We start from the raw sequence: 18,929 nt of genomic DNA on the forward strand, positions 1-18,929 counted from the left end.
TCTCATTTAATTCAGTCATGGCAGGTGACCCCTTGCAGCCCTCCCCTCTCCATGCCTACCCCATCCCACCCTCACTGTGATGGCGGGAGGGACTTCCCAGGGCACACGTCAGATCCTGGCTCCCCCTGCTTAAACCCCATCAGCTATGGGCTGAACTGTGTGTCTCCAAAGTTCACAGGTTGAAGCCCTAACCCTCAATATGACAGCATTTGAAGATGGGACCTTTGGGAGGAATTAGGTTTAGATGAGGTCATCAGGGTGGGGACCCCACGATGAGATTAGTGCCCTTAAAAGAAGAAATACCAGACAGTTTGTTCTCTCTCTCCACCCACATGCACCAAGGAAAGGCCACATGAGGACATGTGAGAAGGCGGCCAGCTGCACACCAGGAAGAGGCCCTCGCAGGACCGTCACGCTGGCACCCTGACCTCCCACATCCAGCCTCCACAACTGAGGCATAAAAGCCTGCCTTGCAAGCCCCCACGCTTCGGTGTTTGGTGTTCTGTTATGGCAGCCCAACCTGACCAAGACACTGTCCACGGCTCCCACAGACATCAGGGTGACATACAGTCTCCCGAAATGCCCTGCTGGGCCAGACTGCCAGCTGCCTCCTGTCTCACCTCCTCCTTGTGACTCATACTTATTGAAACCCTCCTACAAGCCAGCTGTGGGGATACAGGGGCCTGGCCATAGACAGGCAGGACTGTCCCCTCAGGCACATAGTTGGTGCTCAGGAAATACCCAAGGAAGGAAGGAAGGAGGAAGGGTGGGAGAGATAGAGGAAGCCAGTCAGCCCCAGGGGTGTGCCTGGCTAGGGCAGAACGTTTAAAGGGAAGGGTGATGTCTGCTTGCAAATGAGGCTTCGGAGCCAATGGGGGTGAGGTTCACAGGTTCCAGCTGGTCTGCCATGCTCCCCCCCAGGCATTTTCCTGGAGGAAAGGCTCCCATGGATTCTAGGTGACAGAGGTGGTGACTTCCCTGCCTTCTATTGCACCCCCAGGGCAAGGGACACTGGCCTGAAGGCCCAGGGCTTGGGCAGGGCCCCTGTGCTGTCTGCCCCACTGGGCACCCACAGAAGAGCCCCTTCACCATTCTGGGCCTCAGTTTCCCCATCTGGAAAGAGGTAATTCTATTTTTACTCTGGTCCTAATACCTTAAAGTTCCAGGGCTCCTCGTCATTGCCTGGAGACCCTGCAGCCCAGCGTCTGTCTCCCTGCAAGTGCAGGCTCGGAGCCCTGGGGAAGGACTGGTGGGGATGGAGCCAGCTCCAGAAGAGCCCCGGCCCTGACTCAGTTTAGCCAGGAGGAGGGAGGGAGTGTCAGCCCAAAGACTGGGCAGATGGACAAAGCGGGTCATGGGGAGAGGCCCAGAGAGCCCAAGGACAGTGACTGAACCGGGTGGGGGGCGGGGCCTTCCCAGCCCTCTCTGAGGATTCAGGAGACCCTTTCCCCACATAGAGAGCCTGCCATCAGCCTGCAGCCTCAGCCCTAACCAACAAATGAATTTCATGGGCCTTTTACTCAGCAAAGAAATATTAAAAATTATATTTTACACCTGCTGGTACAAAGACACACATAATCCAGGCTGGATTCACCTTTATCTACTCACTATCATTCATTTTTTCTTCTGATTTGAAAAGAACTTATGGTCAGAGCATTGTCCTAGACCCCTAGAAGTATCTCAGCCTCGTGTCCAGGCCGTTTGTGCCGGACGGAGAAGCCGCCCCGACACTGGCCACAGCAGCCGCAGAGGCCACAGAGCCAGCGGGCTCTTCTCCTGCCCCCACATGCTGGCTGGCGGGTCTTTAGCACCCATGAAAGGACACCCCCTTGCTCCCCAGCTTGGTCCCCAGCAACAAGGAGCATCTGGATTGGCACTAAAAAGCAGGGACTGAAATGGGAGGACAGAAAAAGGGACAGATGAACAACCATTTAAAGGGAAATCAAGCCAAGCAAATAAGACAGCTCAGGGCACTGAACTCAGGAAGGAGGTGCCTGCCGCAGAGCCCAGTCACCAGCTGTATGTATGATGGCCACCCCGCCTGGCCGAGCCCTGGTCAGCCCACCCAGCCTGGGCACAGCAGACAGAGGGTGGGAGGAGGGTGCCTGAGTGTACTGATCACTCATTCCATGCAAGCCCTGAGCAAAGCACGTGATCTCATTAAGGCTCTGTGATTATTGTCCCATTTCACAGATGAGGAAAGTGAGGTTCAGAGAGGCAGGTAACTTAGCCAAATCAGCAGCAGGACCTGGAATGCCAAGCCCAGAAGGTGATGCCAAAGTGCCTTGCAGGCTAGTCCACAATGTGGGCACTTGCTGTCAGTAGAGGAAGCGGGCACCTTCCATCCTGTGCCCCAAATGCCACCAGGAAGCCAGTTCCCAGCTCAACAGCAGGGTGTGGGCACAGTGCCCACCTGTTCCTGGCCTCTGCCAGCCTAGCCAGGAAGGCTAGACCACAGCTGCCACCCAGATGGGCAGGAAATTCCATTTCCCACTGGCACTGCCAGGCCAGCTCACTCCAGACCCACAGGTGCTGGGCCACTCTCCATCCCTTCCCTGACTGAAAAGCCAGGGGCCGTCCGGGGCCCAGTGGCCAAGAAACTCTGCTGGGGTGCCAGCCACCTCCTGCCTCGGACATGGGGAAATGGCTTCAAGGTCAAAGGCAGACAGGCAAAGGAACAGGGCACATCAGCACAGACCCTAAAGAAACAAGGCTTTGTGGAAAAGAAATCAGACACGGAGCAGAGAATGACCGCCCATAACAATACCAAGTGCGGCCCTCCCCGGAGCACCCTCTCTGCTCACCCAGAAACTTCTGGCCAATAACAGTGGCAGTGGCTTCATCAGAGCCCACTGCATCCCGGGCCTTCTTTCTCTCTGATTTGCACGACATCTCAGAAACGTTTTGCCGATGAGGATTCCGAGGCTCAGAGAGAGGAAGCGACATCTAAGCTGGTGAGCACCAGGCTCCAGGCCAGGGGTGAGAGGCCCAGACCCTTGGCTCAGATCTCAGCTCTGCCACTCGGCAGCTGTGTGATCTTAGGCAAGCCACTTAACCTCTCTGTGCCTCGTTATCCCCATCTGCAAAGGGGATAACGATAGCCCCCATTTCCAAGGGTTGTTGTGTGGATTGCACAAATTAGCCCAGGAAATGTGCTTAGAGCCGGTCCCAGCACAAGTAAATACCATAGAAGGGTTAGCTCATATTTTTTATTATTGTTATTATCAGGCTTCTAAGGCCTTAGCTTTCCACACCCAGCCCACTCAAGAGTCCAGCCACACAGCAGGAAAAGTCTGAGCATATTTCTCTCCTCCTTAAAACCTCTCACCACCCCCAGGACAAAGCCCAGACTCCTACGCACAGCTTCCCCCAGGCTGTAACAGGAAGCAGCTGTGGCCGCCTCCCCACCCCCTCCCGGTCTCACTCCCTGCCTCGCTCCTCTTCTTGTCCCGGGGAGCTTAGCACCTGCTCTTCCCTTCACCTGCAACACTGTTCCCCAGCTCTTCACCCAAATGATTGCTTCTGGTCTCCCAGCCCCCAGTGTTGGGTTAGCCCCCTCCTCTGGGTCCCACAGCCCCTGAGGATGCCACCTCCAGACCTCTGTACCCTGAGCATTCTGATGGCCTGTCTTCTGTCTGTCTGACCCCATGAGCAACGCAAGGGCAGATGCCACGTCTCACCAGCCACCGTGTCCCCATCATAGGGCCTGCACACAGGCACTTGGTACCCTTGTGTTGGAGGAATGAGTGACAGAATAAACCCATGAAGAAGACTGTGGGCACCCCAAGCCCGGGAGGATCCCACCCTGAGACAGCCCCGTCTCCCCCAGAGCCAGACCCTCCTAACTGGGCCTACTCTGGCCAGGGCCCTGCCCTCTCTGGGGAGCTCCTTGGTCACCCCATCCAGCCCCAGCCCCAGCCCAGCCTGGCCCACGGGCCCAGACAAGCACATTCTCGGTTCTCTGAGCTTCCCTAGAACTCCCAACACCTNTTCTGGTCTCCCAGCCCCCAGTGTTGGGTTAGCCCCCTCCTCTGGGTCCCACAGCCCCTGAGGATGCCACCTCCAGACCTCTGTACCCTGAGCATTCTGATGGCCTGTCTTCTGTCTGTCTGACCCCATGAGCAACGCAAGGGCAGATGCCACGTCTCACCAGCCACCGTGTCCCCATCATAGGGCCTGCACACAGGCACTTGGTACCCTTGTGTTGGAGGAATGAGTGACAGAATAAACCCATGAAGAAGACTGTGGGCACCCCAAGCCTGAGAGGATCCAACCCTGAGACAGCCCCGTCTCCCCCAGAGCCAGACCCTCCTAACTGGGCCTACTCTGGCCAGGGCCCTGCCCTCTCTGGGGAGCTCCTTGGTCACCCCACCCAGCCCCAGCCCCAGCCCAGCCTGGCCCACGGGCCCAGACAAGCACATTCTCAGTTCTCTGAGCTTCCCTAGAACTCCCAGCACCTGTCTCCTGCCATGGCCGCGGCAAACTCTCAGAGCCCCATCTGCCCCGACTCAGTGCGCTGAAGAGCTGTGCCCTGACGAGGAGCTGTGCCCACAGCTCCAAGCAAATCCCAGTGACCAAAACCCAGACCTGAACTTGGACATCGTGGAAATCACAGCCAAGGCCATACACCAGCCACAGAAAATCCAGACCCCCATCTGCAAAAAGGAGATAATCACACACGCCCCCTCCCCACCCCGCCCCTGTTTATTAAGCCATCGCTGTGGGCCAGAGCCTGTGCTAGGCATCACGCGCCCGATCTCACTGAACTGTCACAGCAGCCCAGCGAGGGCGGGGGTAGGATCAGCCCCATTTTACAGATGGAAAAACTGAGGCTCCATGACTTGCCCAAAGCACATAGGTGGTGACAGGCATGAGACTGGAACTCAGATCTCAGCCCAAGCTCTGGGGAAGCTACGTCGTGAGACACCTTCTAGAGAAGCCCACATGGTGAGGAACAGAAGCTTCCTGCCAACAGCCGTGTGAGTGAGCTTGGCATGTGCCATCTAGCCCCAGTCAAGCAAACCTTAAGGTGACAGCAGCACCAGCCAACGTATTGATTACAATCTCTCAACAGACCCTGAACCAGAATCACCCAGCTACACTGCTCCAGGATTCCTGACCCTCCGACTGTGAGATAATAAGTACTTATTGTTTAAGCCACAAAGTTTTGGGCCAATCTGTTACCCAGCAAGAGACAACACAGACGCCGTCTCCCTCCTGATGCCCTTGTCCCCATGTGCTCTGGACCCACACGAGCAATCCCACACTGGCAGTCTGTGATGTAGAGGTCTCCTCTCCCTGCTCAGAGTCGGGGGGCAAAGGGCTGGGACGGGCAGCAGGGGTAGGAGCAGGTGGGGGACAAGTTGTACACTCACGTCCAACCTCCAGATGGATTTCTGCAGAGGCGTCACCCAGCTCATTGACAGCCCGGCAGGTGTAGACGCCAGCATCCCTCTCCTGAGCCGCCGGGATCCGCAGCGTCCCAGAGCTGGAGCCCTCAGGGGCGAGAATCATTTCAAGACCCCCTGGACCAAAGATGAAGAAGCATCAGGCCAGCGCCCTTCATTACTATGGAGACCTTCCGGACCCTGGGCTCCTGCAGCTCCATAAGCCTGGGGCCTGGGAAGGGGCTGGGTGGGAGCAGATTTCCCCTCAAAGTCAGGAACCCTGGTCCAGTCCTGCGGAAGTCTCAGGTCTTCCCTGAGGACTCTGTTGATCAGAACTAGGACTCAGCCCTCTGCCCCCACATGGCAGGCTCAACACCCAAGGAGTCCATGCCTGGGCCTCCCTACTGGGTGCCCGTCCCCAGGTCCAGATGAGATTCAGATCAGCTCTGGGAGGGGCCTGGGGAGCCCCGAGGTGACCCCACCCCTGCCTGCCTCCCTGACATCCACCCCAAAGTCCCCATCATTTTTCCTGCCTGACATCTCCTCCAGGCTCCTGAGGCTGAGTAACTCCTCTGATTCTGACCTCCCCTTTAAATGAAATTAAATTTAATTTTTTATGATGGCAAAATATACATAACATAAAATTTACCATCTTAACCATGTTTAAGTGCATGGTCAGCTGCACTAAGGACAGTCCCGCTATTGTGCAGCCGTCAGCACCGTCCACCTCCAGAACTTTCCATCCTCCCAAAGTGAAACTCAGTCCCCATTAAACGCCAGCTCCTGTTCCCCTCCCCCAGCTCCTGACAACCTCCACCCCACTTTCTGTCTCTAAGAGTCCGACTCCCCTAGGGACCTCATCTAAGTGATATCATACAATATTTGTCCTTTTGTGTCTGGCTTATTTCTCTTAGCTTAATGTCTTCAAGGTTCATTCACACTGTAGCATGTGTTAGAATTTCCTTCCTTCTTAAGGCTGAGTAATATTCCATTGTAAGATCCCCCTTTAAAAAGGGGCTCTTGGGCTGGGCTGATGGGGCTCTTAGCCAGAACACGCACTGCCATGAACACTCCATAAGGAGTATAGAAGCCTCTGCCACCCACTGGAGGGTGACCTTGGACAGAGTGCTCAAACTCTGAGCTAAATCCACCTGCCTTGCCTGTCTCAGAGTCAAGGTGGGGCCCTGGAGAGGTCCCAGACAATTGCTCACAAGATGGAGAGCGTCTAGGAGGGAGGGGCTTCATTGGGGACCCTGGCTGACACTTGAGCAGGAGCCCAGTACATTGACAGACTGAGGCAGCAGCCCCGGCACCCTGCCAGGCAAGCTCCAGCTCGGTGCCAGGCACTGTGGAAGCACTCTACGGTGTATCCATGAACCCCGAGCCGCAGAACAACCCTCGTACTGTCACCCCCATTTTCCAGATAATCACATCATCGCCGTCACTGAGGGCACTTGCACAGCTGCACACCAGGCCTGTCTAAACACTTTACATATATGGACTCATTAATCCTCACACAACCAATCTTTGATTTTCTTCACTTTCCAGATAAGGAAACTGAGGCTCAGAGATGCCAAGTGACTTGCGCAAGGTCACCCAGGGGAGCTGGATGTCAAATCTGGGTCTGACTCAATCTTGCTGCTAACTCCTGCGTCACTTCTATCAACACCCAGCTGGGGTCAGGGGTGAGGGGGGCTGTTGGAACCAGCCAGCTCTCCTAGACATCCGACCCAGAGAGCCCCCCAATGACCTTTCTGGAAAGCTGGTCCTCCAGGGCCCCAGTGGGACAGTTCCCCAGGCCCCTGTCCCCACCCATCATACCTCGATACCAGATGACCCGAGGCTGGGGGACCCCGGATGCCTCACACACCAGCACAGCCTCCTCCCCGACAGCAGCCAACACCACGGCATTTTTGGCAGAGATGGCTGGTGGGTCTGTGTGGAGGAGAGATGGGGATCGAGGCTTGCACAGATCAGGGAGCCCCCCTCCCCCATCCCAGCCCTGGCCCCACTCCATCCACACCAGCCTCCCTGCAGCCTCCAGAGCAAGCAGCCCAGGCTTATTCCCACCTCAGGGCCTCTGTCTCCCCAGCCCCACTGCCTGGACCACTGTTCCTAAGGGTGACCCTATGGTGACGGTCACTTCTTTGGAGAAACCCTGGATGAGTCCTGAGCAGAGCGGCCACTTCCCTCCAGCCCCCACCTGCACACCCTTCCCGTGCACCACCCTGCTCCGTGTCCACTATGGGAACATAAGCTCCCCCCAGACAGGGACCATTGCTCACTACTGTGTCCCAGTGGCAGACACACAGTAGATGCTCAGCAAATGTTTGTGAATGGGAGGGAGGGACATCCCTCTCCTGCAGATGCACATGGCCCAGGTACCTGCATAGTAGAGGGTGACTGTCTCCTCGTCTGTGCCAACCTCATTAGCAGCTTGGCAGCTGTAATTCCCAGCATCCTCTGGGGCTAGGCCCTGAATGATCAGAATCCCCTGGGCATCCACACGGATTCTGGAGCTGTGCCATAAAACATGTCAGGTCACACAAGGGTTGCCCCACAGTCATCACTAATTACAAGTTAATTAACAACATCACTAGTGACCACTGTTCTACGATGACCACTTGCTCTGGCCAGGCTGTTCTAATCACTCTAATGTACATTGTCTTTTCTAATTCATGAAGCTCAGAGAGGCAGACAACTTGCCCAAGGTCACACAGCCTGGTAGGGGCAGGATCCAAATGCAGGTCTGCTGGATTCCAGAGCCTCAGCTCCTGAGCACTGAGCCCACACTGCGGCATTGTTATGTTTCCAAAGTGGTCTCACTCCTGAGCGTCAGGTAATCCCAGAGGAAGGTAAGGCAAATGCTGCCCCCATTCACAGGTGAGACCAAGGCCCAGAGAGATCCCCTGGGAGGCCCTGTCCACCTGCTGCCAGTTCCAGAGCTCTGTGTCCTGGGCCCTCACCTGCTGTCCTCTTGCAAGGCACGGCCCTCACGGCTCCAGGAAATGTGGGGTGGGGGGTACCCAGACGCTGAGCAGGTGACCTTCACTTCCACACCCTGAGAGAAGCGCTGGGACCTGGTGTGGATGCTGACCTGTGGGGCCTCTGTGGCCCAAAGAGTGGACAGGTGGGGAAGAGCCAGTCAGAGCAGCCCTGCAGTCCCAAGTACCAGCCCCCAACCCCCACCTCCTGCCCCTCCCTACAGCCACAGGTGGGCAAGAGAGGAGAAGCAAGGGCCCCAAATGGCCTAAATCCCCCCGAGTGGCTTCCCTGGGAAGTGGGGTAGACCAGGCAGCTGCCCAAGCACATCCGCAGGCCACATGGGGAGCTGATCTCCCAACACTCCCCAGCCTGGGAGCCTCGGGCTCCCTGAAGCTCTGCTCTGAGCTGAGCACCTCCCAGAGGCTTCAGGAGATGTCAGGCAGCTGTTAGGACTGAGGACGGCCCTCGTCTCCAGTGACCTGGAGGTGGGCCCCAAGGCCTGCCCTGGTATTGGCCCCAAACTTGGGTTCTATCCTGGTCCTTTGAAATCTCACAGGACAATGACTTGTCAAGCTTAAACACAGCTAATGGGGCAGCTCATCTAGAAACAGCCAACAGAAAACACTGAAAGGGCTGATGTTGCTGCCGGAGACAACAGCGGGACGGACTGATGAGCTTCGGCGGTACATGCGAGGTGCATGTTGAATTAGGGGCAGCAGGAAGAGCCTCACCTCGCACCAGGAGCCAGACAGATGCCCTTGTGACTCCGTTGGCATTGCTGGCCACACACTGGTACCTCCCGCTGTCACTAGAGACAACGCCGCTGACCTCCAGGGACAGGTTGGCCAGTTGGGTGACTCGGCCCGTCGAAGCCGGCAGGACTCGCCAGTCCCGGACCCATGTGAGGTTGTAGGGGGCCTCACCGAGGACCTGGCAGGACAGGATGGCAGTCTCCCCCAGGGACACGGTCACGTTGGGGGCAGGGACCAGCTGCGGTGGGGGGTCTGCAGGGACATGAGCACAGGAGGGACTGAGGGGTTGAGGCGGGTGAGGGGCTGCCCTGCAGGCCCTGGTGGGGTCCAGACTCTGGGACCCTGTGCCACCCCCAACCTGAGGCACGGGTCGGTCCATAGCATATTGCTATGGACACATCAGCTGGCAGAGCGGCTAAGCAGCGTCTGCTCACCATCCCAGAGGGCGGTGGCACCCAGGGCAGGTCTCCTTTCCTCACTGCCACCATGCACCCTCCAGGGCTGCAGGGCATGTGCATGCATTCCAAACGACAGCCAGCTATGATGTCTAACAAGCCCCACACCATTCATCATAGCTTTTGAGCCAATAATTCCACCCTTGGAAATCACCAGCAAGAGAGAAAGCGTAATGTGCTCAAACTATGCTATGCACAGTAGCAGGGCTATTCGCAGCTGCCAAAATTTAGAAATAAGGCCACTGCCCCAAAGGAGGGAAGAGCTAAGAAAACCACTATCTGGATAGCAAAAAGCTGTGAGAAGTGACAAGATCAGAGAGCCTAACCTAGGGACGAAGGCCTGAGATCCAGCAGGGAAAAACTGGATCCGATGGTGACGGTGACGTTCAGCCAGTGACAGTGACGCCCAAGCACATGTATGGTCAACAAGAGCGTTTGAGCTCTGCAGCCACCAGAAACGCTATTATAGAAACTAACTGGAAATGACATTCTGGGGCAAATGGGGAAATATGACTATGAACAAAATTAAATACTGTGAAGGCATTACTGTTCATTTTACTGGGTGTAATCACAGGACCTCTATTATACAGGAAAACTCTACTTTTTTTAGAGATATGTACTGAAATATCAGGTTGCCTACAATTCAGTTTAAAATACGTTAGCAAAAAAGAGGAAAAGCAAATACAGCAAAATCTTAGCAATTGTTAGCTCTAAGTAATGGCTGTACCAGTTTCCTTGAACCATTCTACTTTTCTGTACTCACCATTCATAAAAAGTAAAATTTCATTAATGCCATAGAAGCATATATGATGACTTGCTATATTGTTAGGTGATAAAAAAAAATCAGGTTGGTGTAAGCATCTATACTATCCCATTTTTAGAAAAATGCTTACATAGAAAAAGGTCTGAAAGGAAGTAAATCAAAACGGAAGAAAGCAGGAACTGCACATTATTTTGACCTTTTTTGCTCGCTTGTATTTTCCAGTCTTCCCACAAGGCGCAGGAGTATTTTGTAATTGAACGTGGAGTGGCTAATCTTTCCATGCTCACTGTGTTCTTTTCCCCCTCTACAAACCAGCTTAGGTTCATAATTTCAAAAATAAAGCCAATTTCATTTTGAGGCGATCTGTGGCATTTCCAACCTTCCTGAGCTCGACAGTGCTATCCTTGCAGGGGCCTGCAAGCATTTGGGGTCAGGACCAAGAGATGGACAGTGACCTCTGAAAAGGCCCGGGCATCTGGCCAAGCCCCAAAGGCCAAACCAAGAAGTCGGGGTGGGATTAAGGCAGTCAGGCAGGTGTGACCCAGGCCAGAGTTCTCAACCTTCCAAGTGAAGCCCACAGGCCGTTCCTGGGGGAGACAGCCCCACACGGGGGGTCAGCAGGGGCGGCAAGACTCTGGATGGTGGAGAGGCCCCAGCAGCTGGCTGCCTGGTGCACTACCCTGCAGAAGGAGACCGGCTAGGAGGTGACCCTAGGGGGTAGAATCTAGGCAGAGCGTGGGAGGGGTATGCAGACGGGCCCCCAGGGGCAGACCTGTGACGACGAGCTGGGCCTTCGCTCGTCCAGTGCCAGCCCTGCTGGCCGCCATACACTCGTACGTGCCTTCCTCGGCCTTGGAGGCCCGCGGGATCTCCCAGCTGCTGTTTCCTGACTCCCTGCAAACAGAGAACAGCAGGAGACTCACAACCACACGGCCCCAGTCAGGGTCCCCCCAGCCTCGTCTGGCCCTCGGGGGCCTCCACTCCCCTGAATCCTGCCCAGAGGGGAGATTCCAAATCCTGTAAGACTTGGGAAGAAGAGGCGGGCAGCCAAAGACATGCAAATTCCATGACATGCTGTGTGACTTTGAGCAAGTCCCTTCCCCTTGCTGAGCCCTGGACTCCCATCCATAAGGGAGAGCATCTTCGAGGTCTCTCCTGTCCTGACCCTATGGAGCTGAGAAAAGTCCACGGTTCCTTCCCAGGCTGGTGACCTAGCAGTGGTGGGGGTCGTCCATCTCTGGCCTCCCTGAAGGTCTTTGTGCTGGGCTGCCCCAGAGGACAATATGACCAGGACAAAGGTCCCTCTCCTGCCACCCACTCCTCTGTGGTCCCTCCAGGGCATCAGGATCCTGGGAGCCCTGTGGCTGGGCACAGCCAGCCAGCATCGGCCACTCACTGTAAATGCCTCTCCTCGCCCAGCCTGGCTCCATCCCGCTGCAGCTGTAGCCGGAAGGGGAGGGCGCTGTGCACAGAGCAGGAGACGAGCAGGGGCTGGTGCAGGTAGCCGTGGATCCTGGGGGGCATGCTGACCAGGGGGGCGCCTGTGGGCAAGGACCAGCCTTCAGAATTCCTCCCAGCCTCCCCCCACAGCCTCCCCTCACCACACCCAGCAGCACAGAGACCACAGGGGTGAACCAGGAGCCAGAAGGCTGGGGATTCAATCCCCGGCTCCACTGTTAGGTGGAACTGAAAGCAGGTCACTTCACCTCTCTAAGCCTCAGTTTCCACCTCTGTAAAATCGGGGTAATCGTGGTACAATGTTGAGGTCTCATCATGTTGTTTGGAGGAGCTGGTGAGAAGTGGCATGTGGAAGACACTTGGCATAATGCCTGGGCATCATGAGCTCCACTAATTTTAGCTCATGTCGCCTGTGTGGTTTATGACAAGGCTGTTGAACTCAAGCCTGGCCGGGAAGGACCAGCCCCTTCCCACCAGTGTCTCAACTGTATGGGACTGTATTTCATCAGTTCTGAAATCTGATGAAAAGCTACCCAGACTGGGATGGGGCTCCCCAGGGGAGTGGGTGGGGCTGTGTAACTGCCCCATCTGCCCAGAGGGCTGGTTTTATCCAAAAAAAGGGAAGTCCTTTTCTCTAAAAATAAGCATATTTGGAGCATGGCTGTAAATGCAAAATTCACACGCATTTTTGAGATAACACAAGAGACTTCAACGAAATCTCACAGCTTGTGATGAGTCCCTTGGGGCCCCCATCAGACACACTGCCCCCCTCATCAAACCCTGGTTTTGGGGCAACACATCTCTTTCCTTGGCTATTGGAATTACTTCAGCAGAGAAGTCTGAGAAGCCCCCGTCTGTGCTGGGTGATCCTGGGGGTGTGCTCAACCTCTGTGCCGCCCTCTCTCTGTCCCCAACAGAGCGAGAGGGGCCGGCAGAGATGCTCCAAGGGTGAGACAATGCGCCAGACCTCCTCGAGCACAGAGCTGGGGGTGGGGTGGGCGGCGGTGACATCATGCTGCAGGCTGCCTGCCACGTCCCAGGGGAAAGGGGTGTCAGGCCATCCAGCCACGTCCTCAGCTGAGCAAAGCAACTGCCACTCACCCACACACACTGGAAGCCTCTGCCAGACCAGCTCGGGCTCCCCGCTTCCATGAGCTGAAAGGGCCCAGGGACCCCAGACCCAAACCCAGAGCCTCCTGCTCTAAGGCAAAATCCCAGCTTCCCAGACCCAGAAGGTCGGGTAAGAAGCAAAAACCCAAACAACACCCTCCCCCCACCCCAACTTAATCTAGAGCTGAGACCAAAAGCCAGAGCTCAACTGCAAACTTTTGGATCCATCTGAAAGAACAGGAGAAAGAAGACAGAGGCCGTTATTGCCCCTGCTGAAATTCCTTCCTGAAAGTTCCTCTTCCGAGCTGTAAGGCCGAAGGAAGAGAGGCCCAGGAACCACAGCAGGGGAGTGGAGGCCAGGAGGCTGGAAAGCAGAGGTCCCCAGCTCCCCCACCCAGCCCTGCCCTGTCCCACCTCCTCAACTTCCTCCACCCCACCGCAGGCATCGTGGCCACCACAGCCAGTCTCAGGAGCCGGTCCCCCCTCTCCGCCCCACTCCCTATTTGAAGTGGACAGAGGAGAAAGCTCCTCGCTGAGATGCCCCACAGAGAAGTGCTGGGATGTCAATGACATCCAGCTCTATGAGCTCCTCCCGGGCCACCTCCCAGGGAAGGGGGTTAGCGAGCAGGAGTTAGACGATGAAGCCCAGTAAGGAGCCCGCATGGCCAGTGAGCCCAGACATGCCCTGCTAGGACCAGAGGCAGACTTGGAAAACCAAAGGCTCCACCTGCCCTCTGGGGGCTTCTGACCTGGATGATGAGACCTCAGAGACACATGGGACACCAGTAAAAAGCCACACATATGGGAACCAACACAGCATGACCATAGATGGGATGACAAAATGACATAATGGTCCACAACTCTCATGCCCTGAGTGCAGCCTCTGAGCACCCAAGGGCTGTCCCATGGTGGGCACCAGCTTATGGAACCTTCAGAGTAACCCTGTGAGGCAGACAGTCTCAGTTTCCTCATCTATAAAATGGGGAGACAACTCAGAACTGCTGTAAGCATTCAGTGAGCTAGTGCATGGCAAGTGCTTGGCCCAGGACCAGCACATGGAAAGTGCTCAAAATGTTGACTAGAACTAGCAGTACCATGATTATGATTATAACAGTGATGATGACTATGGAAGAGCAAACACCCATGTCTGCCCCACCCACTGCTGTGTCTACAGTACCTAGCACCATGACTGACACATAGCAGACACTCAAAATGAATGTTAGATAGATGGATGGATGGCTGAATAAATAGATAATGGAAGGGTAGATGAATGAATGGGTAGGTGGATGGATGGGTGGATGGATGAATGAATGAGTATGTGGGTGGATGGATGGGCAGATGAATGGGCAGGTGGGTGGATGGATGGGTAGGTGGGTGGATGGATGGGTGGATGGATGGGTGTGTAGGTGGGTGGATAGATGGGTGGATGGATGGGTAGGTGGGTGGATGGATGGGTGGATGGATGGATGTGTAGGTGGGTGGATAGATGGGTGGATGGATGGGTAGGTGGGTGGATGGGTAGGTGGATGGATGGATGGGTGGATGAATGAATGAATGTGTATGTGGGTGGATGGATGGGTAGATGAGTGGGTAGGTGGATGGATGGATGTGTAGGAGGGTGGATAGATGGGTGGATGGATGGGTAGGTGGGTGGATGGATGGGTGGATGGATGAATGGGTGGATGGATGGGTGGATGGATGAATGGATGGATGAATGAATGTGTATGTGGGTGGATGGATTGATGGATGGATGTTAGGTGAGTGGATGGATGGGTGGATGAATGGGTAGGTGGATGGATGGATGGGTAGGAGGGTGGATAGATGGGTGGATGGATGGGTAGGTGGGTGGATGGATGGGTGGATGGATGAATGGGTGGATGGATGGGTGGATGGATGAATGGATGGATGAATGAATGTGTATGTGGGTGGATGGATTGATGGATGGATGTTAGGTGAGTGGATGGATGGGTGGATGAATGGGTAGGTGGATGGATGGATGGGTAGGAGGGTGGATAGATGGGTGGATGGATGGGTAGGTGGGTGGATGGATGGGTGGATGGATGAATGGGTGGATGGATGGGTGGATGGATGAATGGATGGATGAATGAATGTGTATGTGGGTGGATGGATTGATGGATGGATGTTAGGTGAGTGGATGGATGGGTGGATGAGTGGGTAGGTGGATGGATGGATGGATAGGTGGATGTGTAGGTGGGTGGATGGATGGGTGGATGAATGGGTAGGTGGATGGATGGATGGATGGGTGGATGGATGGATGTGTAGGTGGGTGGATGGATGGATGGATGGATGTTAGGTGAGTGGATGGATGAGTGGGTAGGTGGATGGATGGATGGATAGGTGGATGTGTAGGTGGGTGGATGGATGGGTGGATGAATGGGTAGGTGGGTGGGTAGACAGAGGGTAGATGGACAGGTATTTGACTGTTCTAAATCCTTGAGCTGAGGCCCTCACCTGAAGCATCTTGATTTCCATTAGGCTTTATACGGAATAGCTGTCCATAGAAACTTAATGAACAAACATTTCATAATCTAACCTTCCGGGTTTCCAGGAAGAAATGGGACTCTGAGTGAGCTGGAGAGCTGGGGGACAAAAGAGCCAACCACTTACCTGGGGCCACCTCACTGTAAGAAACTCCAGAGACACGAAGGAGGGGATTTCCCTCGTGGTCCTCGCCTTTCACCTTGAGGTAGAAGCGCTCCTTGGGGGCGAGGAAGGGTGGCCCGCCCCACAGCTGATGGGTGGATCCATTGGAGAGGGATCTCACGGGCAAAGTCAGGAGGGGCCGCCCCGAGCTGTGTGAGAGCTCCACCGAGTCTAGGCGGCCAGGTGCCTGCAGGCCCGTGGAGTTGATCACCAGGGAGATAGGCACCCCTGCAGAGGGGAGGGTGAGGAACGAGGTGCTGGCATCTGTGACGGGCTCCACTGTCCTCCTCAAGCAGGGGCCCTGAGACCACACCTACAGGACCCAGGCTTCTTGGCCCTTTCACCCACTCCCCCACCTTCTCTACCCACGCCTGTGCCAACCAATGCTGGGGGTGGGATGAGGAGAGAGGGACCTTGCTGCTGTCCGTGGTGCTGAAATGCCACTGTCCATCCAACCCATGGCTTCCCAGTGGCCGCATCACCTCCATCTCTGCAGACTTGGATTCTCATGGGGTAGAACTGGGAAGGGCCACATCTCTCCACCCCTGCCCCATTAACTCTGGTGCTGACCATCATCAGGCTCTGGGGAATGGCCTCAGATGAGGTGTCCACCCTGGTTTGGGGACACTATGACTCCTGCCCAACTTCACCCCATGCTCAGCTTTTCTCTGGTTTTCCTTTCTATCTTGATGGAAATGTGGTGCTTTTCACACTATCCTGAAAGAGGGAGAACTAGACTCAAGTTTCATAATTTCCTTAGTGGACTTGAGAACTTCGGTCAGGTCTCTCCCTTTCTGAACTGTTATTAATTTTTTCTCTCTCAGAGACCATAAACCGGGCACCTGTGGGTGTGGTTGGTGTGGTCCGTGAAATGCCTTAAAATTTTTGAAGAAACACTGAACAATCTGGAAAGGGCATGTAAAAATCTAGAAGTCCAGATTTGATTGAAAAATGAAGCGTGTCAATGCTGGGCCCCCTTCCCACGTTGCAACAATCAGCCAATGCCATGCAGCAGCTGCTTCCTGTGGCCCAGGCATCTACTATCGAGTTAGCCACAGTCTCTGCCACTCCGTGATGTCCCCAGCACTGAGGCCAAGTGTCAATCACTATTTATCATTTGCAATTGCCCTGCTGTTTCTCTTTAAGGAAAAAAAAGTATTGACTCACATCCTTATCAAAATCAGAAACCCAAGAGAGTCACAGGTGACCTCCTCTGCCCACTTCTACTTGAGACTGGCCCTTGGGATAGGTCAGTTTTCAGTCCCCACTCTAGCACTGCATTTAGGATTTCTTTTTTCTCTGGCTTTAGAGCCGGACCAAAGTTTCCCCACTTCTCCCCCTTGCTGCTATTGGTGAAGCAACCACAAAATGAGTAAGCAGCCCCTTTTCCACTTTAAAGACATTACCACTGGTCCTGGCAGGGAAACTAATAAGGGCTGACAAGAATAACAAACACAAGAGAAGATAAAGATTTGAAAGAAAGCCCTAACTAAGGGTCCAGCTTGCACTATTTTTGGCCACTATTCAGTGTCCAGAGTCAGCCCAACCTGGACGAGGCCCCTCTCAGTCTCTCTTCTGAGATGGTCTCAGCAAAATCCTCTGAAAGGCCCCATAGTGAGGAACTATATTTTCCAGACTATAAATTGGGACCCCTGATCTGACCAACAGTGGTATTCGCTGGCCTGGAGCTCAGGCAGCCCCAGGGCCCAGGCTTCTCCAGGTGAAACAGCATGGGACACACAGACATCCTCAGGCCCTGGTGGGCGACTTCCAGAGGAAAAACTGACCCCATGTCTCCACCTGCCACATCCTCCCAGGCCGCTCCAGCTCACTAGCAGCTGCTCTGTTACTGAGCCAGCCTGATTTCCACTGGAAAACTGAAGTGGGACACTAGACAGACACGTTTTGACAAAAAGAAAGAAGAGGTGAAGTCAGTGATAAAGGGGACAGCATGAGAGTCCTGGAGGCCATTGGTGGCAGGGAGGATATTCTAAAGGTGAATGTCATGATGTCACCTGGGCCAGGGTTGAAGGAGAGAACGCTGGCCTGGGAACTCACTGGGGTCTGGGAGAACGACCTGCCTTAGCCTCTGCAGGGCCCATTCCACGGTCACACAGAGTCGAGCCTGTCCCCAGACCTCCCACCATGTCCCAAAGCCAAGCCCGTCTCTTCAGAGGCGGCTCAGCCTCGTGTGCAGTGTCAGGAGCACTGTACCTTGCAAGGGCCACTCGATGGTGTGGTTGAGGTCCAGAGAGGGCTGCGTGGAGAAGCCAGCCCGGAAGTCGATGCTGCTGATGCCCGTGATTCTCACCGAGTGGCGGCCGCTGCTATAGACCTAGCACAGGCCCAGGCTCCACGTCACCAGAGTATCAGACCCCAGCACCCCAGCTCCAGGGCAGGAGGCAACTGCCCTGACCTGGCCCCGCGTCAGCAGCTGGAATTCTTCTGCCTTTGCAGACACGCGGGCAACTTGCATGTTCCCGGGGGCCCAGCACAAGGCTCCCCAAATGAAGTAGCAGAAGCCCCAGCTCACAACCCCAAGCTGAGCAGGACTCCTGAAGCTGTGCTCTGCCTCTCGGCTCTCCCCAAGCCCCTGAAGGCCCTGTCTGTCCCCTGCATGTCTAACTCCCTGTCTTGCCTGCCCCATCAGCATGACAGCTCTTGGCTCAAAGGTGCTCAGAGTTTGAAGGGCAGGTGGTCCGTGCTGCCACTCCACCTGCAGCAGCTAGCATGGTGCTTGGCACACAGCAGGTGCTCAGTAAGTGTTTGCCAGGTTAGCAGGAGCTTGCACCTTCCACAGCAGCAGCCTGCCCCATCCCAGAATGCTCAGTTAGGGTCCGAGCCTGCCTCCAGTCCCTGACCTGCAGCGCCTTGCAGATTACAGCACGCCCCGCTCCCCCAGCCAGTCCCGTCCCTCTGAGCTGTCCCTCAAAGTTACCCTTGCTTCTTTTACACATTCTTCACAGGACAGGGTTCGGAGTCATGCCAGCTCAGTCACCCATTTCTGAACACTGCAGTCATTTCTCAAGTCCTTCTTAAACGTTCTCTAACTAACCCCCAACCACTCCACTTCCTCTCACTGGTGCAAAGCAGAAGGCCCCTCCTCTGTCCTTGACCCTTTACTTCTCTTGACACGCCCACAGCACCACCACACCACAGCCCTCAGCTTTCCAAGGCCCTAGGCTCCCCAGGGCAAGCAGGAGGGAGATGCTTGCAGCTCGGTGAAGCTGGTCTCTCCCACCTGCCACCGCAACCCCGTGACCCTTACCTTGATGGACCACAGCCCAGGGTGCTCAGGCTTAAAAGCCACAACCTTGGCCGAGTCAGGGATGTTGAGGAGTACGTTGAGGCCTTC

At 55.3% G+C, this 18,929-nt stretch overlaps 1 protein-coding gene across 1 annotated transcript in view; it reads right to left on the bottom strand.

Annotated features, from left to right (window-relative positions):
- The window catches only part of LOC103603192 (hemicentin-2-like), a gene marked incomplete at its 3' end in the record, with an annotated part of 116,558 nt that overhangs the window by 86,581 nt on the left and 11,048 nt on the right, over positions 1–18,929 (bottom strand). Inside the window, exons 5-14 of the mRNA XM_008587682.1 lie at positions 18,843–18,887; positions 17,789–17,909; positions 15,539–15,802; positions 11,739–11,883; positions 11,115–11,236; positions 9,104–9,376; positions 8,354–8,495; positions 7,773–7,900; positions 7,209–7,322; positions 5,376–5,525 (exon numbers count right to left, since the gene is read on the bottom strand). Of these exons, the coding sequence (XP_008585904.1) occupies positions 5,376–5,525; positions 7,209–7,322; positions 7,773–7,900; positions 8,354–8,495; positions 9,104–9,376; positions 11,115–11,236; positions 11,739–11,883; positions 15,539–15,802; positions 17,789–17,909; positions 18,843–18,887 (1,504 nt within the window). The remainder of the gene's footprint in view (positions 1–5,375; positions 5,526–7,208; positions 7,323–7,772; positions 7,901–8,353; positions 8,496–9,103; positions 9,377–11,114; positions 11,237–11,738; positions 11,884–15,538; positions 15,803–17,788; positions 17,910–18,842; positions 18,888–18,929) is intronic.

Source organism: Galeopterus variegatus, unplaced genomic scaffold (genome assembly GCF_000696425.1).
Source record: "Galeopterus variegatus unplaced genomic scaffold, G_variegatus-3.0.2 Scaffold4493, whole genome shotgun sequence".
Lineage (NCBI taxonomy): Eukaryota > Metazoa > Chordata > Mammalia > Dermoptera > Cynocephalidae > Galeopterus > Galeopterus variegatus.